The sequence below is a fragment of the Balearica regulorum genome, chromosome 7 (genome assembly GCF_011004875.1).
Source record: "Balearica regulorum gibbericeps isolate bBalReg1 chromosome 7, bBalReg1.pri, whole genome shotgun sequence".
Classification (NCBI taxonomy): Eukaryota; Metazoa; Chordata; class Aves; order Gruiformes; family Gruidae; genus Balearica; species Balearica regulorum.
In genome coordinates this window covers 18,668,134-18,695,568 of record NC_046190.1, presented here as the reverse complement: position 1 = coordinate 18,695,568, position 27,435 = coordinate 18,668,134, and the positions used below count along the sequence as shown (strand labels likewise).

The window sequence follows — 27,435 nt, the reverse complement described above, 5'->3', positions numbered from 1 at the left end:
ATATACCAGCACATGAGTATATGGGCACTTAATGACTACTTTATGCTGCATGTCTAACTTCTGAGCAATGGGTACTTCCTTTCTAGTGTCTCATTCTAGAAATTAATCTCCATGCTAATATTTTGGTGGTTATTATCTCTTTTATAAGACTGGCTTTTTTATATTCATGAAATAATTTACTTTTCCAGGTGTTTGCCTCACTGATGAAGGACAGCAAAGAAGCGGACAAGAACCATAGCCCGGCACTGAAAAGCTAAGCTGATTGTCGTAATGTTGAGGTCAATCGAAAATGTGGAAAACCACCTGATGACAAAGGAGTTTTCACATCACTTCTGTGTGGAAAAGCACTATAGACAATGTGAAAATGAGATGGAAAGCCAACACAGCTCTCAGTGGAGTAATGAAACTGATGAAATCTTCACCCTTTTGCCAGTATTAGCTTTTGTCGTGGGAAGATTTGTTTTCACACAGAATACTAAAACCTATGAAACTGAGAAGTGGGGGAGTTCATATTTAATATTTTAAAAGAATCAGCTCAATGCAATAAACATTTGTAATAACTTCTGTTGGTACTTTAAAAAAAATTTTTGAGGCATAACTTTTTTTACAAATACCACAAAAGGCACTTTTTTTGGGGGGATGGGGGAAATGCTAAATCTTAAGGCCCCAAAACTGCTATCCAAACCAAATGCTTTGGTACAAATATTACCTCCAAAATTAACCATTTGAAAGTACTGAGGACCAAATAGGTTGTTTGGTATGTTTATGTGCAAGATGGTTAACATTTGGGAAGGGATATTGTCTTATTTACTTGTTTTGTTTTGTGGTTTTTTTTTTTTTTAAGTTGCAGCTTCATTCTTCAGTCTGGGCAAATGTAATCAACTCAGGAACTGTGGAAGTATTGTGCCCAAACCTGTTAGAGCAAAAACCATCTGAACTTTAAACAGTGGTAAGATCAGGGCTATTATCTTCAGAGTGTACAGCTTTCAATGTGAGTGGTATTAAGCATTTGTTTTGGTGTATTGGTTGTGGTGCAGCTTACAGAAAATGGAGTGGGTATTCTGTGAAAGGGTTTTGCCACCAGAAGTTTTATTTTGTTGAGCCATTTCCAACTAAGAAATACTTGTATGTAATGGTGAACACTATCAACTGACAAAACTATCTGCAGACTTTGTGTTGTCAAAGGAGCAGCCACTTTTAACACTTTGGAATAATGCAGACACAGAACTGTTTTTGAAACTGTTTTATTAGTGTGCAATACCAAAATCCAAAAGGCATCTGGTTTAGTGATACTTAATTCTTCAACATCTTTTAACTGTGAGACATAAGGTCATATTGTATGTGTCAAGGCAGATGTTTGAAAACATTTCCTGTTCTTGAAGATGCTGTACAACAACCTTGTGACTGTAGGGGATGGAAATTTAAAATGGATAGCACTGCAGGTGAGGAACACTTGCACTTTCTTGGTCCATTTTTGCTGATATTTAATGTAAATAAATTCCTTACATGTGGGGTTTTGTAACTGGTCCCTCTGTGGAAATCAAGTCAAAATTATCATTATGTGTTTTTAAGTGCAGGAGGCTTCCAGTTGTCTGGTGTTTAAAAGGAGAGTCTACATAATTGGGGTAAAGATTTAGTGTGGTGTAACTTACATTGCTATTTGGATTAAAAACTATATATATACTACTCATAACATTACAATTTGAAATTTAAATGTCAGATTTTTCTTAACTTATGTATTCACTACTTTAATTGGATCCAATTTGTCTTATATTTTTGTGTTATCTTGTACAGTTTTCTTACTTTTCAACTATAAATCTGTATATAACTGTAAATAGAAGGATCAACCCTTCCTTTAAGACCACTAGTACCAATTCCTGTGTAAATAAAACTTATAGCAGATGTGGGCTGTGCTGCTTTTCCACGCGAAGGATGGCGTTAAAATAAAAGATGACTTATTGGGGGGAGCCAGCTCCCCGCCCCCCCCTCCCCGAGTAGACACCCCCGTCCCTCGCCAGCGGCTGCCGCCCTCCGCCGCCAGGGGTCGCTCTGGGCGGGGCGGGCTCTGTGGGGCTCCGCCCCGGCGTTTCCGCTCCGCGTCGCAGGCACAGCACGCGCTCGGGGCCGCCGCCATGAAGCCGGTAGGACGGTGCGGGCTGGGGGGGCTGCAGGGCTGGGCGGGGAGCGGTGTCCGGTGTGTGGGCCTCCCGCTGCCCCACGGGCCGTGCCTGGCTGGGCTAACGCGATGGCGGCCTGGTGGGTCGGCCGGTGCTGGGGGCGTCCCCTAGGTCTCTGCCGCGGGCTCTCAGGAGGAGGCCGCTTTCCTGTGCGGGCTCCGCCTCCCCTCGGCCCGAGCGGTTTGTCCGGGCTGCGGCCGTGGGGCTGCAGGAAACGGCGAAACTCCGAGCGTCGGGGGGTGGGGTGGCAAAATCCGGCGTGCCTAGACCGGGCAGCAGCCTGCCCTTCACCGGCGGCTTCCCGGCACAATCCACCTTGGATCTCCCGCCTCTCGGAGGTGCCTCTGCTAAAGCTGAGGCACGGAAGGAGAAATATATCGTTAGTGTTCGTTATAGCGGGGCGTGTGGTGTCGGATTTGTAATGGAGAGCAGGGAGGGCCGCAGCGTGCCTTGCTCACAGTACTCGGGCTGCGAGGTGGCGTCAGGGGAGGCGAAGCAGAGCCCCCGCCGCCTTTCAGGCAGGGCCGTTGCTGTCTGTAGCGGTTCTACTTCACGGTGATGCGTGTGTGGCGTAGGGACAAGCGGCAGCGCTTTCCCAGTAGTCAAAACTAAAAAGGGAAGGTGAACTGGCAAAAATTCCAGATTCAATGAGCCCCGCAGTGGTCCAGCCACTTGTCCCCTTACCAAAGGGACACATCTGCCCCTACCAAGACTCCCATTTTCTCTCTGGTGCCCCTCAGTAGATAAGCTGTGCTGTCGTTCCCATCCTGAACACACCTGGGAGCGTTCTGCAGTTTTGACACTGGGTGCCCATACTGATCTGCACCTGTACTGATCTGCACCTCTGGGCTTTCCCTCAGCCCTCTTCCTCCTGACCACTGTGGCTCCCTGAGCTGTGGCACCCATAACACGTACACAGCTCATGCATCATCCTGTTCTGAACCTTGCAGCAGACAGCTGCCTCTCATCCACACAGCTACCTGTCATGCAGAGTCTGGGGCAGGAGAAAGCCAAAGCTCAGCACAGGGAAGGATGCTGCAGGAGGACATTTGCCTGAGGCTGTGGGCCTTGTACCAGAACCTCCTAACCTTATCGAGCGCTGGGGAAGAAGGGCATGCTGGAGAGAGGAGACAGAGTGCTTGGGAGCACACGAGGCAAAGAACTGTGCCCTAACAGTCTATTTACCACACCTTGAGTGTTCATGTGTCTAAAAGTGATGGACGTGGGGTTTAATAAAAAAATTGTCTAAGAACGTTTTTGTAAAACATTCTTTGCATGTCCCTCTTCTCAAAAATTTAATGCAGTTGTGTAAATTTGGAGCTAACTCCTGATACTATTTGGAAGAAACACTGTCCAGCACTGATAGAAATATGAACTGAATGAGATATGAAATAGCAACATAAATTTCACAAAGGCTATGAACATGTCAGTTATTTGTAGTTTTCTGTTTGTTTCCTAGAGAAAAAACACAAAACGAGTTCCAAGCTTTAGGAAGTTACTGAGAACTAGTAAAATAAAACTTGACAACAAATTAAAGAATAAGCAGTACAAGCAGCAGAGTGCTGCTAAGAAGTATCGAAAAGAACAAAAGAAGCTAAGGGAGGCTGTCAGAGATGCTATCTCTAGAAAACCTTTTCCATTGGAAGAATGCAAGAAAAAACAAGTTGGTAAGTGTTTGCTCAGAGTTATTTTGGTAAGTGAAGAGGTATGAGGGTTACAAAATATCCTACTGCTTCATGTTGGAAGATTGTATCGAGATATGTATCGAGAAAATAACATTTGATTTTCTGTGTACAAATAATTGCTGTTCTTGTTTAAAGGAAAGAAAGGGACAGTTATGAAACATATAAAATGTAGCCATTCTGTTAACAATATCTGACAGTTGGAGATGGTAGAAAGGTGTTTGGTCTAATCATTATTGGATGTTTGGTCTAATTATTGAGTGCCACAATAAAGGGGCAGTTTTCTGGGATAACACAAAACACGTGCGTGAAGGTTGATGAGCTCCACATTGAAGTAAGGTGTTAAATAGTCTCACAGGTGTAGGCATGGTTAGGTTTTCAAGTTTGAACATATGTACAGGATCTTAATCTGTACACATCATCTTCTAAAATAGCTGAAAAATGGGAAGAAGAGGAAGAAGATGCTCTTCCACTGGACATGATGGATGAAGATGACTTAAAATTAATGGAAGATTTGGCTCAAAAGGCATCTTTTTTAACCAGAGATATTTCTTCTGAGTGAGTGTTGTTGTGATATCTACTTTTCATACTAATTTAGGGTTGTGTGGTTAATATGTAATTAATACGTAATGTATTACATATATCAGGAGGTCACTTTCAGTCTGGTGTTTCTTTGCAGTTCCAGTTTAGTGTTTCCTTCATCTGCCAGTACATTCAGTATTAATGTACTGATGTGTATCAGTACATTCACCTGCTCTGCCTGACCTTCAGGATACTGTTTCTGCACAGTGTTCCCTCCTGTGAGGTCCCTGGCTGTGAGATGAGTAGCATTCCTCAAACTAGAAAAAATTCTTTCATATGTATACAGAGTCTTTAGATAGACTATTTGGGACATTCTCTGCACTTTGGCCACTATACTTTCCATATTGTATTGCAAATGGCTGTAAAAATACAATAAATTCATTACCAGTTTTCTGGAGCAAGGTGTTAGGTAGAGTTTGCAATGAAATACACAGAAGGGTAGTGCTTCTGGTTCTATAATTGTAAGTCTTTACAAATACACTTCTATGGATTAGTCTGGTTACATGATTGTTTGCAAATCTTAACTTGCCTGTTTTGATGAGTGTGAAAAGACTCTGTATGCCTCGCTGCTGTAGAGTGGTTTTAATTTTCCCTGTAAGATTCAGTTTTCTTTAGTTCTGGAGCAGTTGTTTCAGACTAAATGTTGAAATGAGCAAAAATAATTTTTTCATTGTTTTGAAGAAGAGACAGCATTTCTTCTAGCCTTTTTTTTTTTTTTTTTTTTTTTTTGCTAATCATAGTACAAATCAGTTTGTTACTAATTAATAATTTAATCTAGTTTCTCAGGAAAGTAGTAAATGGCTTTTTACTTCCAGAGTTGCAATTGTGCTGTACTCTACTGTATAGTCTCTTGTAGCCACATTGCAGTTCTTGAATTAAAAGAATTTGACTTTAAACCTTCTCCTCCCCGTAAACAAACTGGATGTCACCTAAGTTTAAAATCTTGCAAAACTCAGAATTTATTGTGTATTTTTATTTAGTGACATTTTACAAGACGCAGTTCTTGCATTCATTATGATAAGGCATTTTGCCTGGCAAACCTGCCAGATTAACTAAATCTCATTTTGTCTTTGCTCACTTCACATTGAGTTTCCTATAAAAAAGGGATGGGAAGCACTGTATGCTCCTGAATTCAAAGATCCTATAGAGATCCATATTAACATGGATTGAGTGGTAACTGGTGCTGTCAATGGTGAACACACTCAAACATTCCACTTAATAAGATCAGCCATTATTTATTTTTCTAAGTGCAGACACTTAATCCAGTTAATATACTGTCATACATAGTTCATGTCTAACTAGATGGGTAGTTCATTTAGTTTGCCTTGTATTTTTCAGTGAACCTGTTCACATCAGAAAACGAAAACATGAAAATGTGATTGACAAATATGAGAAGATGCCAAGACGCATGCAGACTGAGCCAGAAAAAGAACTCATCCATCTGCTCCCCATCAAAGATAAGGGTGGCATTATTCCCCAAACTATGGAAAAGCCAGGTAAGACACAGATTCCGGAACTGGCATAGTAGCCAAGATGTATATAATTTATTATTTTAAAATCCCACAGGTTTTGTTACTTGCCTGACCTAGACACTCTATTTTTGCAGTTCTCAGTGTTGCACAGGATGAAGATGATACAGAAGAAATGGAGGAAGCAGAGGGTAATAACACAACGTTTGCTTTTTCTTGTTTTGTTGTTGTTTTTTTCCAAATCACTGACATATCTGAAGAGTACTTGGCTGTTCCCTAAGGAAGTTTGTAATTTAACTGTATTTTGTTTAGAGCGGTTTGAATATGTTCATTACTATGTTGCCCCCAAAGCATAACAGTCATTGAAAGCTTGCTTTCTTACCTGAGGAACAGCTGGCTTCGGAATCTCTTTCTTTAAAATTATTTCGATTTTTCACCTGAAACTGATGTTTGCATGAGGTTGCTTATGTCAGTTGTGTCATCTTTGCTAGTGAGAAGGCAAATCTTGGTCTTACTTAAAGAATATATGCTGTGGTTCTAGTTTGATTACTCTGAGATCATTCTGAAATGCAGTTCAGGACACAGACTTGTGTAGGCTTTTGAGTATCTGGTTTTGTCTTTAAACTTTTTTACTTAACACATCAGAATACCAGGAAATTCAGATTTCGATTTGCAGTTCACTATCCAGTTAAGAGTCATATTCAAATAACAGTTGCAGTTGTAACTCTGCTAATTCTGGGTCATTATTCTCTAAAGATAATCTGAAGTTGAGGAAGAACATACTTGAAACTAATACTCTGAAAACACAAATAAAACAATTGTAATCATTTGCTGCAAATTGGAGAGCACTGCAGTTTCTTGGCACAGTTGGGGTCATATGTTGAGTTTATATGTTCCCCTTTGTACTTAGGGAATACTATTTGCAGATTAAAAAACATTTAGTCCATTTCTTTTTTCAAGCATAAGATTTTGGAGTGGAGCAAAAATTAATCTCTGAGTTAACATAAGCTCTAGCAAGGTCATTCTTAAAGCTTCTTTTACTGTGGAACTGCATGTGGGGTTATCGCGGTAACCATCTGAAATGAAATCTAGAACTGTAGTTTGCAATATGGTATTTCTTAAGTGTCTTCCCTAGTGACCTTCTTTTCTAACTCTCACACCTTGTGCTAGACTTCAGTGAAGAACCCCTGCCTGTTCTCACTCCTGAAGAAATGGCTGCTCAAAGGAGACAAAAGCTGCAGGAAAGGAAGATGCACATAGCTGCGTTAGCATCCGCCATTCTCTCTGAGCCAGACAACAGTGTAGGTAGCGTTTACTTAACAAGCATTTATGTGTGCCTGTGTTGTGCAATAAGTCAATAAATAAAGATCTGAAGTGACCAAACAATAGCAAAAGCATTGTGTAGAACAAGGAAAAAGGTCAGTGTTGTATGGCTTCTCAGAGGGTGGTAAGCAGGTGCCATGGCTTGGTACAAATGATTGGAATCAGGTGAAAATCCAGGTGACTGTGTTTGCTCTGTTAAGGAGTAATTTGTCCCTCTGAACACTGGTGGGTTTAGGAATAATACTGTCTATGGTATTTCCTTTCCAAACTACCTTGTTCCTTAATCTCTGATTTCAGGGTTGTATCTGATAGTTCTCGATGTTTCAGGATATGCTAGTAATTTTCTATAATTCTGTGCAATTTTGTAATAGCAGAGTAGTTTGAGCATTCCCAAGATTAAAAAAAAATGTTGGGATATCTATCATTTCTTTGCTCTTTATGCAGTGTTAAGTAGAGTCTGAGTAACTGCTGAGATAAAGGCTTTCTCTTTCCAGTACTTAAAAACGAGGCATGTTTCTTGTGGCAAACTTTTGCTGAAATGTAGATTGTGCTTGTACAGTAGTTTGTGTGTGATGTTGAGCTGACTTTGTCTGCCTTTTCTCTTTATCAGATTAAAAAGCTGAAGGAACTGCGTGCCATGCTGATGGAACAGGATCCTAACGTGGCTGTGATTGTTCGGAAGCTGGTCATGGTTTCTTTGATGGAGATATTTAAAGATATTGTGCCTTCTTACAAAATCCGGCCTCTGACTGAAGCAGAAAAGGCTACCAAGGTGAAACATAAAATTTCTTTATAGAGTATTGTGAGTAGTTCAGATTTTTTCAAGTTATGCCAGATACTAATACTGATTTGCTTAATAGGAATTTATGGTTTTGAAGAAAGGGTGACAAATACCCAAGTACTTGTGGGAATTCTGAAACAGTGACACTTTCTTTGTTTTGAACATTTAATTCTTATCTACTTCCTTCAATAAGTAGGTGGCACGCTGGTGGTAATGGAGGAAAAAAATAGTGTATGAAAGTAGTATACTGAACCCGGGTGGCTTTTCTTCATGAACCTTGGAATAAGACGGTGTTTTGTGTCACACTGAAGGGAACTAGAAAGGAGGCAAATTATGCAATATTGTCACCTAACTGGCACAAATTATTTTTGAATGTGTTCAATAATTTGCTGAACAAATGCAGAGTAACTTGTTTTCTGGAGCTTGTTTTTAACCAATTCTTTAGAAGGTTTCTTGAATATAAGTAGTGGTGTTCAGAGTCATGGCTTTAAAATAACATCTAGTTAGAAATTTCACTTCAGTCCCTATAAATGAAGTAGCTGTAGTTGGAAAAGGCCGTCTGAGCACAAGAACATGTATACAAATATATAGAAATATTTTATTTAAATACATTTCTGGAAATGTCTGTCTAGAAAAACCCCAAATATCAGATACCTAAGTAGTATTTTTCAAAACTTCTTTTTTTTTTTTTTTTTCACCACTGGCTGATTTCAGGATTTAGCTCTCCCAATAAAATTTAATTTGTATTATGTTTACAGGTTAAAAAAGAAACTCAGAAACTGAGAGAATTTGAAGAAGGCCTTGTAAGCCAGTATAAATTTTACTTGGAAAATCTGGAGCAAACAATTAAAGGTACAGTCAGCATTCCCCATTTTTTGTAGTAAATGCAAAATTGTTTGCGGCATCACAGTTTACCTCCTGTGATTGAATGCTGCTTTCTGTCTTTGAAATAGTACTTGAATGCCTGTATAACTAAAAATGTAAATATTTAGAAGCTCCCCTGCATTATGAACAGTAATCACTGAGAATAATATTTTGTGCAGATTGGAAACAAAGGAAATTGAAGAAAAGCAATGTCATCTCATTAAAAGCATATAAAGGTTTAGCAGAGATTGCAGTGAAGTGTCTGTGTGAGCTGCTTGTGGCCCTGCCCCACTTTAATTTCCACAACAACATTATTGTTCTCATTGTTCCGCTCATGAATGATGCGTCAAAAATGGTAAGTGATTTTCTGATTAGGGAAAGAGCTCTTGTTTTGCATGAAAAATAATCTATTTCTGAGCTTTATTCCACAATATCCAGATCTTGTGACTGTATCTTTTCACTATTTTACAGGCTGTGTCCACTTTCTAATTAGTAAATACCATCAGTATTATTGCTTAGATGTTGTCGTGGACTTGGCTTTACAGAAGAATTTGTCTGAATTCACTTTTCAGATTTCTGAACTATGCTGTGAGGCAGTTAAGAAGCTCTTTAAACAAGACAAGTTGGGCTATGCTTCACTCGGTGTAGTTAAGGTCATTTCTGGTCTTGTGAAGGGTAGAAATTACGATGTCAGACCTGAGGTAAGAGTCTTCCTGTTGTACTACACAATTTTCTTCTGTCAGTGATTTAAAAAAAATCTGAAAGTTAAAGTTAGTGTAGCTCTGGCTACAGACAAGCAGAATTTCCTCTCTTTGTCAGAACACAGGCAGCTTAGGAGTGGGCTGAGCCAGAGGGTTAGAAAGGGAGATACAGGGCAGGGGAAGGAGACTGGGAGGAGGAGATAAGATCCTCACAGAGGTGTGGGTTAGGTCAGGCAGGGAGACTTGAAGCGAGAGAGGCAGGTGGAGGAATGGATAGAAATGGACAGTGCTGTAGGAGGAACTGGGAGCCAGGATGAGAGATACAGACATGAAGGAACAGGAGGGGAGTAAACAGAAGAACCTTTGGCCCACTAGCTGGAATGGGATTCAGAATTTCTTACCCCTCATTCCTCTGTTGTGGATCACCTTTCATTGTATTTAATTTATTTTACAATAGGTGTTAAAAGTATTTCTTCACTTAAGAATTAAGGAAGTAGAATTACAAAAAGATTCCGAAGACATTGCACCAAAGAAAAAGTTCATGACTTACAAAGAGAAAAGAAAAAATCTTTCCAGAATGCAAAGAAAGGTATGACATGCTTTCTCGTGCTCTACTTCAGTGACTATGTAGCAGTTTGTTCCAGCAATGATTGCACTTCTCCTGTTGCCATTGTTAACTCTCAGCATTAGTGATTAGTGTTTACATTGTACTTGAACATTTATGAGGTTCTACAGAGAATTTAATTATCTCCCTTTTTTTTTTTTTTTTTTTTTTCTCTTTCTGGTGTTGATAATGCCATTGGTTGGTTGTTTCTGATAGGAAGGAATATATCTAGTTGGTTACCCTGTAGCATCACAGAGGACTTAAGCAACTCACCAAGCATGGAAGATTTGTTCTCTGGGTATCTTTGGAACCTGGATATCCAGGCTGGTTGGAAACATTTAATCTGTTGTCTTAAAATGAACTGTATGTTTTCAGTGGAGGAAAGCAGAAGAGAAACTGGAACGAGAACTCTTGGAAGCAGAAGCATCAGAAAGTAAAGAAAAAAAGCTGAAGCTGGTAAGTAATTTAGAGATTATTTTCCTGGTTTTTTGCAAAGTAGCAGCTCCTAACCCTTCCGTAACCAAGTGTCTCCCCTCCGCCCAACCTGTCAGCATTCCATACCTCTAGATAAGGTTGGCAGCTTACAAACATTTTGCCTGTGCAGAGGCCTAGGTTTTAGTAAACCAAGCCCTCTCAGTTTACCCAGGAAAGCCAGCTTAGCCTTTCCTATTTACCTTTTTATGCAGAGAACAAAAGGATTTGAATCCATTGACATAGGTCCTCCAGGAGCCCTGTTCCTGTTATATGTGTGTCCTGGTTTAACCCTAGCTGGCAACTGAGCACCACACAGCTGCTCACTCACTCCCCCTCAGCAGCATGAGGGAGAGAATTGGAAGGGTAAAAGTAAGAAAACTCTTGGTTTGAGATAAAGACAGTTTAATAGGTAAAGCAAAAGCTGCGCACACAAGCAAAGCAAAACAAGGAATTAATTCCCCACTTCCCATCGGCAGGCAGGTGTTCAGCCATCTCTAGGAAAGCAGGGCTCCATCACACCTACCAGTGACTTGGGAAGACAAACAGCATCACTCTGAACGTCCCTTCCCTTTCCTCCTTCTTTTCCCCGGCTTTATATGCTGAGCATGACATATGGGATATCCCATAAAGGGTATGGGATATCCCTTTGGTCAGCTGGGGTCAGCTGTGCTGGTTGTGTTCCCTCTCAGCTCCTTGTGCACCCCCAGCCTACTCACTGGTGGGGTGGTATGAGAAGCAGAAAAGGCCTTGGCTCTGTTTAAGCACTGCTTAGTGATAACAAAAACATCCCTGTGTTATCAACACTACTTTCAGCACAAACCCAAACCAGAGCCCCCTACCAGCTACTGTGGAGAAAATTAACTTCATCCCCGCCAAAACCAGCCCAATGGAACACTGTGATGGCTGTTACCAGCCTCTCAGAGTGGCCTTCAGGCAAAGGAGGAGTGTGGCTAGCATGGGCTGAGGGGAAGAGGGGCTGTTTAGCTAGGAGAGTATGAGGGGACAGAGTAGGGGGCAAGAGAGCAGGACTTGAGCTTTTCAGCGTTAGAAGAGCAGAGGTGGTAGTGCCCAGACTGGTTTGGAAGGCCTGAGTGCCAGCTTGGACAGAGAAGCATTTTCAATTGGGTTTAAGTGAAGTAGAAATGTCTGGTTAAGGATTTTATTTTCTTTTCTTCAGCACACAGAGACCTTGAATATTGTATTTGTAACATACTTTAGAATCTTGAAGAAAGCTCAGAAGTCTCCGCTTTTGCCGGCTGTGTTAGAAGGTCTTGCAAAGTAAGAACTGACTCCACCTTCCTTTGTGTGTATTAGAAAAGACATAAATCATTTACAGGGATTTTTAACTTTGAAAGGGATTCATAAGCAGTGAGAGGAGACTGTCCCTGACAAATTTGTTGAAATTCTTTTATTTTTCTGCTGAAGTTTTCACGTACTTCTAAAAATGTTTAAATGTGATGTGAAATTTCCCATGATTGAATTGATGTGATGCAAACCCAGCAGGGTGTGATGTGATTCCATTGTTTTGCTTGATTACCTGATTAGCAGTTGGGGGCTGAGTCATCCATTTATGTGAAGATAACAGATGTTCAGCATTTGATTTAGCTCTACTTTTATGGTGTGGATTTTAGCAATTCAGAATATTTTGAACTGAGTTTGCAGATAATGTCTGTAGTTTAAAAATAAAAATCTCTTTGATTCAAGGTTTGCTCATCTAATTAACGTGGAATTTTTTGATGACTTGTTGATTGTCCTACATTCTCTCATTGCATCTGGGGTAAGTTGAGCTCACTTTTTTACAGTTTTCTTAAAATCATGTTCTTTTGGGTACTTAATTGGTTTTGTATTCTTAGGATTTAAGCTATCGTGAGAGTCTTCATTGCGTTCTCAGTGCTTTTCATATACTCTCTGGTCAAGGTAAGAGATCTTTAAACCCAGACTTTTGTTTAATATTGTCTGATAAATTAGTGGAGTAAACGTATTTATTTGGGATTATCTTAATAGGTGATGTTCTTAACATTGATCCGATGAAATTCTACACACATCTTTACAAGACACTGTTCAGCCTACATGCAGGTAACTCCAGAGTCTTGTTTTCAGTGTTTACCTAGATAATGTTTATTCTGCTTTTCTGTGGTATCAAAACTTTAATATAGTGTTAATAAACTACAGTTGTTTTAATATATCAGAGTTCTGAAAAAAGTATTGTCTGTTTTAGTCTACTTTTTTTCTCAAGTTGCACATGCACTACTGCAGTGCACATACTAGAAGTATTATTGCAATACGTGGTAACAGGTTCTATCCATGTCACTTCATCAGGGAGTGCTGAGTAAGTGATCTTGGATAAGCATTTGTCCTGTCATCAGTTTAAATGTTTCACTTCCTTGTAATTGTTTCTTTCAATGGCAATTCAAAATTCTCTATTTTTTCTTTAATTCTTTCTCTAATAGAGCAAAATCTCTAATTTTTCTAATATAAATTTAAACAATTTCAATTTAAATTCTGTTTCCTAAAATATTTTTGTTCATATTTCTGATTTTTATAGTTCTGACATTCTAATTTTCTAATTTAATTTTCTAATAATTCTGAGAAGCTGAATAGTTTATGGAAAAAAGATACTTATCAAGTTTGAAATTAACATAATTTTAATTAACTTCATAAATTTGTCTTCACTAAGTAGTAAAGATTGAGGTAAAAAACATTATACAATTCTGGATGGGTAAACTAAATCATTGCACTGTTAAACAGTTTAGAAAAGGTGATATAACGAATACAGTTAGGGTTAAAACACTAACTGCTTCTAATGTTTAGACATTTTTGATGGAACAAATATTATCTTAGAAAGGAGCACAGAAACAATGATACTTTTTTCTTTCTCCTATTCAAAGCTGGACTATTTTTACCAAAAAAGGATGGATGCTTATGTCTGTATCACATTAATGCTGTCTTTGAACCTTTTAGCTTTCATGCTGTTTCTCAGGTTCCAGGAACAGTCAATAGGAGAGTATTTAGCTGTATATTCCTCGAAATGATTACTTACTCTTTGTATGAAATTCTGCTTTTGAGGTGGTACCAATGATGATATAGGGATTGTGCTCCAGTGCCTGGATGTGATGTTTGCCAAGCGGAGAAAGCAAGTTTCCCAGCAACGAGCTCTTGCTTTCCTAAAGCGCCTTTCCACACTTGCTCTTCATGTACTTCCAAACTCCAGTGTTGGGATCTTGGCAACAAACAGGGTATTAATGCAAGTAAGTTTTTCTTGTTGAAGTTTTTGGCTTGCTGGTTAAAGGTTATTGCATAAAATCAATGTGTCAAAAAATTCAAAGTATTTTGAAAGGTGTTAAGCGAGTATCTTTCAATGCTGCTAAGACTGAATAACATGGAATGAATCCTGAACTTAACCGTGTTATAATTGGATGTGTAATATAAGCAGCTCAGTCTTTTTTTTTTCTTTCTTTTTTTTTTTTCTGGTGTTGTAGACATTCCCAAAGATGGACCTTTTACTAGACAACGACTCTCAAGGCAGTGGAGTTTATCTCCCAGAACTGGATGAACCAGAGCACTGCAATGCTCAGAACACAGCTCTGTGGGAGCTGCACTTACTGCAGGTTAGTGAGTAGCTGAGTGATCTGGGAAGTAAAAGTCAGTAGTAAATAGCTGCTAAATGTTTATATGTTTTACACATATAGAGAAGTCTTCATTCAGGCTTATCATATGAGCTTATTCCATACAAAGAGGAAAAGCAGCACAGTGGTATAGGGAAAGAATGAGCTCAAAAGGGGATATTACACATCCCCTATGACAGTACCGCACTGGATCTTATTGCACGTTGCCTAGTAAGACGCCTTTGGAGGCTTTTTCAATCTGTTAGTTCCCTTGCAGTCCAGCCCTTCTCCAGGGAGCAAATGACACCTTCATCTGTCATTCTAGCCAGGGGTTGGAGTCTGGGGCTTGGGGATGGCTTCCTCCGCTGTTTTTCCTGCCTTCTGGGAGTAGGAGTTAGATAAACTATGGACAGTTATGCTCACAGCATGACATGCTAGTGAATAAATGTATGACTGGGTGTCCTCATTCACTTAACCCCAGAAACTGACTGATTTTTGGGGTGCTCAGTTTCTCTATCTAAAACAAAAACAGAACCTTCCATCTTATTGAAGTGGAAATAAATGCAAGAATCCATATATAAATACATTATCCCTTGTCCCTCAGCCAACTGCCTTTCTTCCTTTCTTTCAGAGACACTATCATCCAACAGTGCAGAAATTTGCAGCTCACCTTATTGTTGGAGCTCCAACTGAAGGCTCAGGAGCTCTTTCACTTGATTTGAGCCAAAGGTGAGTTATCAATGAGTTCTGTTTTTAAAAATAGTGCCCTGAAAAGTAGCTGTTGCTCATACTTTATTTAAGGAATCCCTAAAAATAATTATCCATAAAATTAAGATTCTGTTCTTCAATCTGACTGTCTTTGTACTTCTGCCAGTACAGAATGTTGGCTGCCGCCTTTTTTTTTTTTTTTTTAACTTACTTTCTTTTGAGGCTTGTTGCCAGGCTGTAACAAGGATAAAAATCTCAAAAGTGCAGTGTGCTTTCTTTCCATGGGAGCAAAATATCTGCATTTCCTCAGTAGCAGCCCTGATCTGAATATAGATCAGGATCACTGGACCGTGACTGTCCAGTTTAAACTGGAGACCAAGTTGCAGCAAGAGGTCCATAAACAATAAGAACAGCCATCCAGGTTCAGACTAAGGATCTAAGTCAGCATCCTGTCTTCAGCAGTGGCTGGAAACAGGTGCCTCAGGAAGAGTAAAAACAGGGCAAGTGTGTGAGGCACATGGTCTGAGACAGTGTCTGGTTTCCACCGACTGGTTTCACCTTGTGGATTTCCTGAACTTGATGCCATTCTCTGTTTAGTACCTCTTCATAGAATTTTTTTCAAAACTGTTCAGTGGTCCTTGCACCAAAGCACAGATTTTGCAAATACAGCATTGTTTGGTAAGGGTTCCCTGAGTCCACATTAAGATCTACCTACTTTTGTTTTGACCCTGGTGGCCTGGTGCCAGCATGCATCATTTAACAGTCCCCGGTTCTTACCCTGGGAGGCGGAACGAACAGCCTGCTCTAATATACTCTTTCTGTGCCTCACATTTGGTAGACCTCTGTCATATTGTCCCTCTATCCACCGTCCCTTCTGGCTGAAGGGATCCGGCCCAGAGAGTAGCTGTTCCATAATTTTCATCATCTTTGTTGCCTTTTCCTGAACTTTTGCCAATTCAAGTATTTCAAGATGAGGAAATTGGAGGCTCAGATGCAATATTTGAGATGTGGGTGATCTGTGGATTTATACACTGGTGTAACTGTTTTTCTATTCTGTTCTCCGTTTCTTTTCAACTTCAAACAGCATTAAGGTCACAATCCCATCAAAGTGTCTGTCATTACAAGATGTTTTTTTTCCTTAAGTGACAATGGTCAGCTCAGAGCCTATTGTCTTTATGTGAAACCGAGATTGCTTTTCTTTGTTTGTTGTGGGGTTTTTTTCCCCACTACATTTCATTTGCCATTTTACTGACCATCTCATACAGTCTATCTGCAGTTCTTCACAGGCAGCTCATTCTTACTACTGCAAATAACTGGGGGGGGGGGGGGGAACTGCTCTGCATTTTGTGATACATTATTTAGAAATATATCTAATGCTATCTTTCTTTCACTGTGGGTTTTGCTATAGGCCTGCTGCAGAACTTTTTGAGGCATACAGTATGAGAGGAATGACCTTTAATCCTCCTGTTGCATCAGTAACACCCAGAAAAAAGGTACCATCTCACCTCTCTACATCCTTCTTTAACCACATGATATAGCAATATACCCTGTATCTGCTGGCTCACTATGCAGTGCCCAGGCATTAGCACACTTACTTTGGCTTTCAGATTACTGTACTTTCTCTGTCAAGTTTTTTTTTAAACTGATGTAAGATAGCACTGACTAGAAAGAAGAAAAGCTGTATGAATAGTTCCACCTCCTCTAGCATCGGTTAATGTAGCAAGATGAATGTGGTAGCTATTATTTTATGTATCTTTTGTACTTTGCAGTGGTTCAGTGCAGATTTCTTGTCCCTTTTCTGTAATGATGCACTAATGTTTGTTCAAAAAACAATAATAAAAAGCCAGCTCTTTCCCTTGTGTGAGTAGTTGGCAGGACAGCTGGATTTCCAGAGTCTTTGAATCAGTAGTGTCAGTTTATAGCTTTAAAGTGTAAATTTGAAGGGAACAAAGAGCTAATGTGTAAAGAGGAGAAATGGGTGAATGCTTCTTAGATCCTCAGCACTGGATGTGTTCCAGATGCCAACCTCCATTAAATGTCCAGTGAGTGATGTGTCCTTTAAAAAGCAGTCATTAATTCTCTTTCTTCCTGTTGAAAACATTATAACCTATTAACCTTGTTAGTGCCTCCAGTTTGTAACTCAGTAATGTCAGTTAAAGCCTCGAGAGCACAATTTTATTTATTTTTCTCATTTTAGAGAAGCAACTTCTGAAAATGTATTTGTACTTACTGTGTCCTTTTGAAAATGACTTCTTGACATGTCTGTCCTGCTAGGGTGTTACATCAGCAGCTCTGACAGAACAAGGCTGGGAACAGCAGATAGGAGATTGTGTAGTGCTTGAATAAGGAAGTGCACAAGCTCTTTAAGGTAGCAGAAACAAAGGAATAGGAAGATAACGGAGAGAACAAACTGTCCATAGGTGGCTATAATGGATATAACTGGGAAAATTGCCTTGGGGGCTTGCCTACTCTCAGCTGTTTGGCTCATTTTAGCAAATTTTGGCAGTATCTTAAATTTTACCCTGTCTGGCCTGCATGTTTTTCTGTGTGCCATGCTGCCATGCTCTGTAGCACTCAGTAGCTCTGAGTTGGCGTTCTCTTTCCCTGTGCACCAGGGAAGAGAGAATCTCATTGGTCCCTGAGTGTACGCAGTACTCAACTGTGTGAGCATCGAGACTTCAACAGGGAAGTGTAAATCATGTGCTTGGCCTTCCTCATCTGAGCACTGGGAAGGAGTGGAGGGCTGCAGGTGTGGCTGCAGCCAGAAGGGATCCCATGAGGCAGGGTCAGGGCAGTATGAGTGCTTTCACTCACCTCTTGATCAGAGACTCTTAGTTTGTTCTTACAAGGTGTATTGAACAGGAAGCAGTGTGTAAGCTCCTTCAGAGCTAGAAGCTGTGGCTATGTGTAGTAGGTATTCTTCTAAGCCCAGTTTGCAACAAAATGAAAGATCCTCACCAAAACCAGGACTGCCTGACACATTGGCTTTGTTGCTAGCCAAGTGATGCTTACTGGCAGGCTAACTGCACGTCAGCTGCCAGTTCCATAGGTCTGGTCTAGATGACTGAGGGCATGGGAGAGAGAGGACTGTTGATTTAAGTTATGCATGGAACACACATACTGGCTTTGTTTAGTAATGCAACTAATATCTTGTAATTTTCAGGATACATTCTCACAACTGGATTCATTTATAGATGAAGAGCTAAACAAACAACTTCAACAACACATCAGTGAGCCTGTTGTTCACAAATCCTTGGATTTTGCTAAACACTTGAAGGAATCACCCTTGTCATAAATGTATTTATCAGGCATGGTCAGTTGGCTTCTTAATTATGCAAAAAATTGGCTGAAAGAAATTTCTACTCATTGTTAAAGGAATTCCAGTAGGCTTTTGGACATAGAAACACAGAAAAAAAATGTAACAGCAGTTTTTCACATAGCTACGAGGCCTCTCCGTGTACCCACCGAGCCTATGTTCTTAGGGCTTGAGAACCACAATGAACAGTCACATCCACAATGAACAGTCACATCAGTAATTTATAAAGATACAAAACGCAGGTAATTAGATACAAAAAAAACCCAGGTAATTTTAAAATTGTTTGCAACCGTGCATTATGCTATTTTTGTTCATAGATTTTTGAATTTTTATAATAGAATATTGACATATGTATTTCTGAGAAATAACTATGTTGATAAATGAATAAATATTTTGGAAATTTTAACATAATGTTGACTTCTTTGATATTTAAGATACCTAGAGAGTTGGAATATGTAAGGCATTTTTGTTTTTCTTCTGATGTCTCCTAACCATTTGTCTCATCTTGAAATGATTTTGCATTTGGTGAGTTTTACTTTCCTTTGATGAAATCTTGGTCTTGTCAAATTGAGATTACTGAATTCCAGTTCTGAACTAGCATCATGATTGAATGCTCTATTACAATGTCTTCAATAAACCATCGCTGTCAAGAATATTAGACAAATTCAAGGTAAGAACTGATCTTTTTTTTTTACCTTTTGAAGTCATTTTCTCCTTGTTCCCCAAATATTAGTTGTTGCCTGGTTGGTTTAGAATCCATTTTCAGCTGCATGTTGGCTTCACAAACAGTAAGTAAAATACATGACTTAAAATATTTTAATAAACTTAATAAATTTTAATAACTTAAAAATGACTGTTGGCTTTATGTGAATTCACTCTACAGGGAAGTGCAGTGGACTGTCCCTGGCTGGGCAGCTAATACATTTTTGTAGTGTATGTAGTCTATGATGTGATAATAATACTTGTAAGTTTTGTAAAGCTTTTGTTCAACTCGCTAACCTCCTTATAGTAATCAGAAAATACTTCTTTTTCTCTAGAGTTTTTAGTCCTTCAACCTCATTTATGGTTATTAGATACTTTTATAAGTAATTTATTTTTATTTTAGTAATACTAAAAACATGTAATCAGACAATTTCACTAAATTTCAATTAGTTAAACATAAATTCAGAAACATTTTTGGAATAAATATCTACCTATTAATGGATTAGAAAATACATGTTTTACTATGTAGATTACAAAACTACCTACATAATATTGGTGGTAATACATGTGTTTCTTTCTGTTTAGGTTTCCATTCCCATAGCTTTTGAATAGTTCTTTTTAGTTGCTAAATGATTGCAAATACGGATGTGATTTAAATTCTGAAAAATTCCAGGCGGGACATTTGCCAGTACTTTGTCTGTTCAGGAAGGCAAAAGGAAAGAGTGAACATCTTAAACCATTTATTTTTTTTACAACATATACAAATACAAGTTTATTCTTCAAGTCAGCAGAGAGAAAATAGTCCAGGTGGAAAAATCACTTTTAAAATTGTTCATTTTACATAGTTTCCAAACAATGTAAAGACTGGCACATAGTGATGTTGCATTGTCAGAATACTTTGACATGCTCTAAGAGGCAGAGGAAGACAACTGTACCAACTAAGTCATTCTGAAATAACCTATACTTATATTGGAGCAAAATCTATTTACTGCTATTTATTTGTGTTTAATTTGCTAACTCTGTCAAATGTCTATCACTATTGAAGTTACAAAATACTTAATCACAGACAGGAGGAAAAATACCACCATTGTTACATTTAGTGGGCTACCCTAAAAGTAAACTGAGTTTAATAGTGGACTAGTAACGGCCAGTGAATAAAACCCAAATGTTAGCTGAAGCACAACAGCCAGTTCAGTTGCAGAAGCTGCAGACTCAACCTTTCACTGAAATGTAAAGCTACCAGCAAGTTCTTTTTGAAAGACAAACTATGACTGTAAGAGAATGTGTTCTTGAAATATTTAGATATTTCCATGTTAAAGTCTTTAATTCTTGAAAGCATGTGATTTCTAAAAGCAGATGGCTTTCTAAAGATGGCTATTGAGATACTTTGTCTATTAATATTTGTAGTAATAACAATAATGTGACTAGGTTTTAAAAATGAAAACTGAGAAAGTATTTTTTATTCTTCTAACTGCTAAACTTGGGATCAGTAAAACACACCAGGAAGCCTTGAGGAGGTAGGAAGTACCTCCTGGTGTGCCCCAGCTCCTGCAAACTGAGTTCTACTGCAGCTGGGCCAGGGTCCATGGCTGCCCAACTTCTGTACAGTCACACCATGGCAAGCAGCACATGCTATGCAAGAAAAATAGGTAAAAAAATTAACTGGTTTTAAAACAGTATAGAACAAAATACCGCTGTATTTTTGTCAATAGGCAACAGAGTGTGAGATTTCCACCTGTAAACTGTTCATTGTGAGGCCTGCTACCTCTCAGAGACTGCATGTTTCTGGAAAGTGTTGATTATTTACATTCCTTTCTCTCAAACTTTATCCTGGAAGCTGCTTCCTGTAAATAGTTTGTAACATAAAAAAATGAATGTATTTTCCTAATTGATGTCTTTGCCCAGCCAAAAGCACAAAAAGGGACAAAGTTATTTTGTCAGTCTTGTCATAGGAATGTGTGGGCAGGTATTCCTGCAGAAATCAAATCTGTGGCTAAGCAGAATAAACTTTCCTATTAAAATAACTCAGCATGTGAAATCTGTTTAACTGGGCTTTCACAGAAGTTAACAAAAAAAAAAGAAACAACCAAAAAAACCAAAAACCCAAAACCTGTTTAATGCTTCAAGTGGTGGTGTATTTTTTTGAAGGGAAGGATACTGTATTCCCTTCCAACTTCACCCCAAAATGTACCATGTTTCACCAACAATAGTTCACGCTGCTATTTACCAATACCTAAAACTTGAAATTAAATTATATATTAACAAAAATACTGGAACAGTGTAATTAGCCTTACACAAATCCAGATGTCTGCATGCATATACAGTTGGGGGTTTTTAATGGAAAGCCATATATTTTGCTGTATTTCACTGTGATAAACAGCAGCAAATGCAGCTTTAGACTTTGATTGAGGAGGAAGATACATTAATAAACTACGCCTACACCAAGAAACTTACTGTATTAGCAGAAATAGTACAAAACTACTGTTTTTAAATTGTCACTAGACTTCAGGCTAGTGTTAGACCTGTGTTACACAATGTGACATGGCTAGTGTCCCAAGGGTATTTTGGGGTTTGTTTTGTAGTTTGTGGTTTGTTGTGTTTTGTTTTTTTTTAATCTATGTGACAGAAAACCATTGGTGGATGACAACAGAGGTGTAAGAAAGAACTTTCTATATGTTGAATCTAATGAATCAGCAAGTGTGTCTTCCAGCCTAGTATGATACTATAGGTGGCGTTAAGAATTTTATTTTCAGTGCTGCTGAATATAACACACACACAAAAAAAGGTGAAGCAGATAAGGGGAAACTCTACAGGAAAGTAAGTATTGTTTCTAAAATGCCATAAAAACACCAAAAGAAAAAAAAAAAATCTTAGTGATATGGAATTGCTACTGTGTTGAAACAAAAGACTGAAACTAACATTTAAAAAAAAGTTGGCATTAGTTCAATTGTGCAGTAAGTTGATGTAAGTATTTCCCAGTAATTCCAAAGTAAACTATGGATATAAAATGATAGGTAAGTTGTCACTTCTCACGTTTTACTTGGTGTCAGTCTTAAACTACGTATATGCCATTGAGGCAGGGCAGGGTGAGAGGAGTGGCAATGCGTGAGTGAAGAGGCTGAGCTAGGACATGGTTGGGGTTTTTAATTGGATCATGATAAGCAGTGGGAAGTTCATGGTCTCTGGGAAGATATGCCACAGGGAAATTTGACTTTTTTTTTGTGTTTCTGTAGTGATTTTCCCTGGAAGCTGGAAATGACCTCAAGAGGGCACTTTTTTGCTTTGTTAATGGTTACTTTATAGGAATTTTCTGTAGTGTTTAGTGAAAGACTTCATAGCTTCTGGTGACAGAATGCAGGTTCTGTCTGCTTGTTTATATGGCAATTAATGACTTTGCTGTCTTTCACTTCATTTTCTAATTACTGGGAGGGGGGTGGGGAGGGTGGGGTGTTGTCATAGGACTACTGCCTGTAACTTCCTTCCTTTCATCCTAGCAAAAGTCAACCTCCTTTTAGTTACACTGCTCTTTTATCCTTTGCCTGATGCAGCTTCTCTCTCAGGAGCAGCAGCGTTTTGTGCTCAAGTCCTGAAGCTGATGTGGAATAACAGAGTGCATGAATCACCTCTTGTATTCGTGGATTTCTTGATTTAGTCACACCAGGTAACTGCAATGCTTTGTTTAGGGATTGGTCTAGGGAGACAAAATGTGTGCAAAGCAATTTATTCACCACAGATGCACTTCTTGTGTGAAATGAAAGGGATGACTGATTTCAGCAATTGTATCATTCAGTTGTGCCCCTGTAAGTAGGTATGGATTGTTTTAACTAGCTAAGCACATGAACTCCCATGAAAAAAAAAAAAAAGACACAACCACAACTAACTTAAATATCAAAAGATGAATTCAGCAAACATAAAACTTTACAACAGTGTTTCTATGTAAACAAAAATGTCAAGAGTTATAGTGTAAGCATTCTTTATACTCTCTGGGTTTAACAGACAAGGAAAAAGACATTTCCTGACTGTATAGAAAAATGTACTTTGAATTCAAAATTTTGAAATGTTAATTATATTTTTCAATGCATTGTTACGACTTTGGTCAGGCTTGGGCATTAAATGTCTTGTGCTGAAAAGAAACCACCAGAAAAGTCCAAACATTTTTTCCTCTAAATCCAGAGAGAGGTAAAAATTCTGCATTTTCTAAAAAGTAGTATATGATAAATATATTATACAATAACAATAGCATGTACTTTGGAACATGTTAATAAATATTCTTTCTTTAAACACAAGCCTTGAAAACTAGAATTTATAAGAAGAAAATGTTGTTCCTTGTCAAAGTATCACTACCAGTTAGGTGTATTTAGCTATTGTACATTATTTTGTTAAAGTAGATAAACCATAAATAATTTGAGTGTTTTGTGTATATTCACCAAAGTTAAACAGATAGGCAAAGGAAGTTACAGTATATTTAAATCTCTTTACAGTCACTTAACACAGTGTTTAACAAGAAATCTTCAGGTAAAAGTGCATTATTTTAATATAATACACATAAAAGAACATTCTGAGTCTCTGCCTTCAGTTTCCCTAGAAGCATCTAGCTAAAATTATCCTTTGTTTAAAAAGGAGAGGGCGACGACACGTTTGTTTACAATGTACAGTCCAAGAAAACTTCATCTGCCCATCGAGAATCTGCAGATGTGAAGATATGGGAAGAGGAGATTCTTCCAAGAGCTGACAGGCATCTTTCCAATCTACGCCATCCCACTTAGGATTCCCAGATTCTGGATGTTAACCCAGCAGCATTGCCTGGATTAAGCATCCATAGCCCAGGGCACACGAGGGCTGACCAGGTCAGACCACAGCAGGTTCCTTCAAAGGCACTGCAGAAGGATTTGGTGATGTAAATTCCAGTTTTCAAAAAATGAAAGAACAAATGCAGAAGAAGAGGGAATGTGACTCGGATCTTTGCATGATTTACTTTGCTTTTCTTGAATTCAGATTGTTTTGATGATTTAGGGATTTTATAGTAGCCTAGAAAGAACGTATCATTTGTCCCTTCATATTTGAAATATTATTTGAATTCTGTTAATTTAATGATTGAGCAGTAGTATGGCAGTGCATGTCAAAGAACGCTTTAATAATTAGGTGCATGAGGAAAGAAAAATGTAAATTGGCCATACATGAGATGGGATTATCAACACTGAAAAAGATTTTCTTCATTTACCATGAGCTGTAGTAGCACTATGCAAATACCTATTGGTGGGCAAGCTACGTGCACTGTCTTCATATAAACAGGACAGTTTTATGTTGTGTATTTCATTTGTTGTTTTGAGTCAAGCAAGATGGAAGAAATTCAGAAAGGATAGTAAAAATGTTTAAACATTTCTGGAAAAAAAATCCACAGAGAGAAGTTAACATTATAAACTTGTTTTAGCTAAAAAGGAGATCGTCCATCCTGGTGACTATTACATGCATTTATTAAAAAAATAACAAAAGCTCTACGGGATACTTCTATTTATTTTGGCCCACAGCAAAAGAGTTACAGGACATTGTTAATTAAGCACAGTCAGTTGATTAAAATGCGCACTGTAAAATCAACCAGGATGTGACATTTTGGTTTTGTTTTTCAAATGGGCGGAGAAAGCAGGTGAAATGCCAGTCTTCACACCATTCTGATTTTCAGTAGCAAATGGCATAATAAATAACTGGAGCCCTTGCTGGCATTACTGTGCCTGGGCACACCAATGGGTGAGGCTTTCATGGGTCTTTGTCAGTCCCTTGTACCTCACTGTGCTTTAACCAACTACAACTTTGAAAAACATACTCTGTATATCATGTATTAAATGATTGCTCAGAGTTAGAATCAGTATCTCGTACCTGACCAGACCATACTGCAGGCAGTGGTGGGTTTTACTCCATCACGTCACCAAAAGTCAGACCGCAAGCAGACCTTTCATCCTTGCTCTGTGGATTGTCCGGCAAGACCTGCAGAGGTGGAGATATGAATCCCCGGTACTGCTTGCTTGACTTGGTTAACTTCTTCAGTTCACTGGTAAAGGAAATGCCTTTTCTTTTGTCATCTCGTGCTGCCTGTAAAAAAAGAGTACATCAGATCATAGAAGTGGTTTAACAGGCTGTTGTTAGCTCTGAAATATGGAATTAATATGAAACCACCTAAACCTATTTCTAAGCAGGCAAGTTAGAAATTTCTCATTTCTAACCTATTTCCCTTCTGTAATTCAGCATGGCTGGGCTTTCATAGCCAAGCACATTCTTCCAATTGTTCTGAATAAAGTTATTGAAAGTTATGCATTGCCAAAGATACATTTAGGAAATTTGGTATTAACTTGTATAAAATCTGTGCTTATGACACAGCTACTTCAAAGCAACAAGTGCTGTGGATTGGTGGCATCAGCTGGAAAGGAGAACACGGCTCCTTCTCCCAGCAGGCACATACTTCATTCCTGCCATTTCCCAAAGCCTGAGATAAAGCAACAGACCAACATGTTCACTGGGCAGGAATAAAGGAGACTTTCTTCAGGTAGTTTTTAAGTTCTGCCCATTTGAATAGTCCTGCTTTACCATGATGGGAGCAGGGCATGCACAGCCAGTGGATTTTGAAAAACAGAAAGCTGGTAGCAAAAGATAAAAGTTATGACAGGATTTGCAGGCTTCAAGGGAATCATGTTGCTGGATGTTGCTGGATGTAACTGATGCAGTTTTGCAAAGAAAAAAAAAAGAGAGGTGCAGAGAAAAGAGGAATCTGCTTTTTGTTGTCATCTCTTTTGCCCACTCAGCCTCATGCCAGTCATGTCTCCTCCCCACTGAAAGTAGCTTCCCATTAAGCTGATGATACACCATCTGTAAAACCAGCCACAAAGTACTTAATATGTTACCTGGACCTGTTCTTTGAGTTTAAGGATAAATTTTCCTGCTCCCTTCCACTTGCTTTGGGCCTGAAACACACACTCCTGATCAGAGAGAATCCTCTGAGATGGTTTCGATGTCGAGGACTTTTTGTTTGCTGGCTCTTTTGTCACCTCTTCCAAAAGCACGTAATCACTTGGATTTGGATTGCTCAAAATGCTGTAGGAGTATTTGGCTTTGCAAAGAGTCTGTTTAAAAGCAGAAAAAAAACCAAAAAAAAAAAAGGCGTTCCTCAGATCTAGGTTACTGAACTGATTCCTCAGCTAGTGGTGAGAGCAAACCCTACCTTACCTTGTGTGAAACCAACCTCCACCGTACACACTACAGGCCTACTGAATGGTTACATGCTGCTTACCTGCTGTATGACATCCTGAGCTGTGCTGAAGCGGGGAGCTTTGATGACAGTGCGTGGTTGCTCTGGGGAGACATCGTGTACCTGAACAAAGAAACTGTCATCCTCAGAGCTGATGGCTGCATCTTCCTTTGCTTCTTGAAAGGAGTTTCTCTCGTTTAAATTCTATAGAAAATAGGAGAGCCAAATTCATTTACTTCAGAGAGGTCACTAATAGCTGGTGGTCACAAAAGGTTTTTATCATATGAAAACTGGAGACTGCTGTTACCCCAGCTCCACTTCATTAAATGCAAGTTGTCTAAGAGTTTTGACCAGTCACTATTGCTAACAATAAATACCTCTGCTTCTAAAATCAGTGTCTGAAATACCTCTCATAGTAGGCAAGGCATGGAGACATATGCATGTACCACATTATGCACAAATGATCACATAAATCACTTTTCCAGGCTCTGTGACTGGGGCAGATCTCAGATAGAACGCCTCCCCGCACCTTCTCTCAGGTAATGCATTTCTCTCTAGCCCCTTGTGACACAGCTTGAATTCCTAAGCTGCAAACATAGGCTGTGTAGCGCACCCTACACATGGACCCACTCCTTGTTTTTCCATGGAAATCTCTTGCTCCAAGATCTGAGGCTGCTGTCTGCAGAAAGGCTCAAAATCACAGCTAACGCTTTGAGGTACTAACATCACAGGACAAATCTACAGCATAATTTTCACATATGGTAAGACATGTTTTCTGAAAGAATGGGGTTTGGCAGTGACACATTTGTGGTCACGTACACTTACAAAGTAAGCGTTGCAGTCAGCTGAATTAAGTAGGCTACTATTTCCACAAACAAATGTCTACCCAGTAATTTTTGCTCCAAATATCAGAAATAGAGGAAAACAAAATACGGATTTGCACAATATAATGGCAATTGGTCAAGTTGAAGCTTTATCAAAAGTTGTATTAAAATAATCAGTTAATTTTTATTTTTTTTTCCATTTTAAAGGATCCCAGAGGATCTCTGTCATTTGTATATGGAAAATCTGTGTGTATTAACATATATGTACACACATTACTATGTTCAGACTAAGCAAGCATTATTATATGCTGAACTGACCAAAGGAAGAGCCTCTGAAAATGAGATAGTTAAAGTGTCTTTTTCCTGCTTTTGTGTTTCTCTCTCAC

At 38.8% G+C, this 27,435-nt stretch overlaps 3 protein-coding genes across 9 annotated transcripts in view; 2 read left to right on the top strand and 1 right to left on the bottom strand.

Moving 5' to 3' along the window:
• The window catches only part of TBC1D12 (TBC1 domain family member 12), a 47,141-nt gene extending 45,239 nt beyond the window's left edge, over positions 1-1,902 (top strand). For all 4 annotated transcript variants that reach the window (XM_075758268.1, XM_075758266.1, XM_075758267.1 and 1 more), the window contains one exon: positions 189-1,902. In XM_075758268.1, coding sequence (XP_075614383.1) covers positions 189-257 — 69 coding nt within the window. In that variant the 3' untranslated portion in view covers positions 258-1,902. The remainder of the gene's footprint in view (positions 1-188) is intronic.
• A 171-nt stretch (positions 1,903-2,073) lies between these two features.
• On the top strand, positions 2,074-18,493 carry NOC3L (NOC3 like DNA replication regulator). 2 transcript variants are annotated; one of them, XM_075758263.1, is made up of 21 exons: positions 2,074-2,141; positions 3,637-3,844; positions 4,294-4,417; positions 5,780-5,937; positions 6,048-6,101; positions 7,081-7,211; positions 7,844-8,005; positions 8,773-8,866; positions 9,058-9,233; positions 9,451-9,579; positions 10,037-10,168; positions 10,559-10,639; positions 11,835-11,935; positions 12,362-12,434; positions 12,511-12,574; positions 12,662-12,733; positions 13,724-13,905; positions 14,137-14,265; positions 14,894-14,991; positions 16,379-16,463; positions 18,134-18,493. In XM_075758263.1, the coding sequence occupies exons 1-21, from the start codon at positions 2,133-2,135 to the stop codon at positions 18,263-18,265; spliced, it is 2,394 nt and encodes a 797-aa protein (XP_075614378.1). In that variant the 5' UTR covers positions 2,074-2,132; the 3' UTR covers positions 18,266-18,493. The 2 variants fall into 2 exon arrangements, with proteins under 2 accessions (XP_075614378.1, XP_075614379.1); XM_075758264.1 differs by having other exon boundaries at positions 13,745-13,905; positions 18,134-18,404.
• A 3,093-nt stretch (positions 18,494-21,586) lies between these two features.
• Positions 21,587-27,435, bottom strand: part of PLCE1 (phospholipase C epsilon 1) — a 161,125-nt gene continuing 155,276 nt past the window's right edge. For 2 of the 3 annotated variants that reach the window (XM_075758259.1, XM_075758262.1), the window contains 4 exons: positions 26,268-26,429; positions 25,882-26,100; positions 24,863-25,075; positions 21,587-23,865 (listed from right to left, as the gene is read on the bottom strand). In XM_075758259.1, the coding sequence (XP_075614374.1) occupies positions 24,896-25,075; positions 25,882-26,100; positions 26,268-26,429 (561 nt within the window). In that variant the 3' untranslated portion in view covers positions 21,587-23,865; positions 24,863-24,895. Of the gene's footprint in view, positions 23,866-24,236; positions 24,371-24,862; positions 25,076-25,881; positions 26,101-26,267; positions 26,430-27,435 lie in introns of those variants that run through there. The other variant, XM_075758261.1, reaches the window with a different exon arrangement.

Coding starts and splice junctions, on each gene's coding strand:
- NOC3L (XM_075758263.1), top strand. Junction 3,845..4,293: donor ATGCAAGAAAAAACAAGTTG/GTAAGTGTTTGC, acceptor CTTCTAAAATAG/CTGAAAAATGGGAAGAAGAG. Junction 9,580..10,036: donor ATTACGATGTCAGACCTGAG/GTAAGAGTCTTC, acceptor ATTTTACAATAG/GTGTTAAAAGTATTTCTTCA.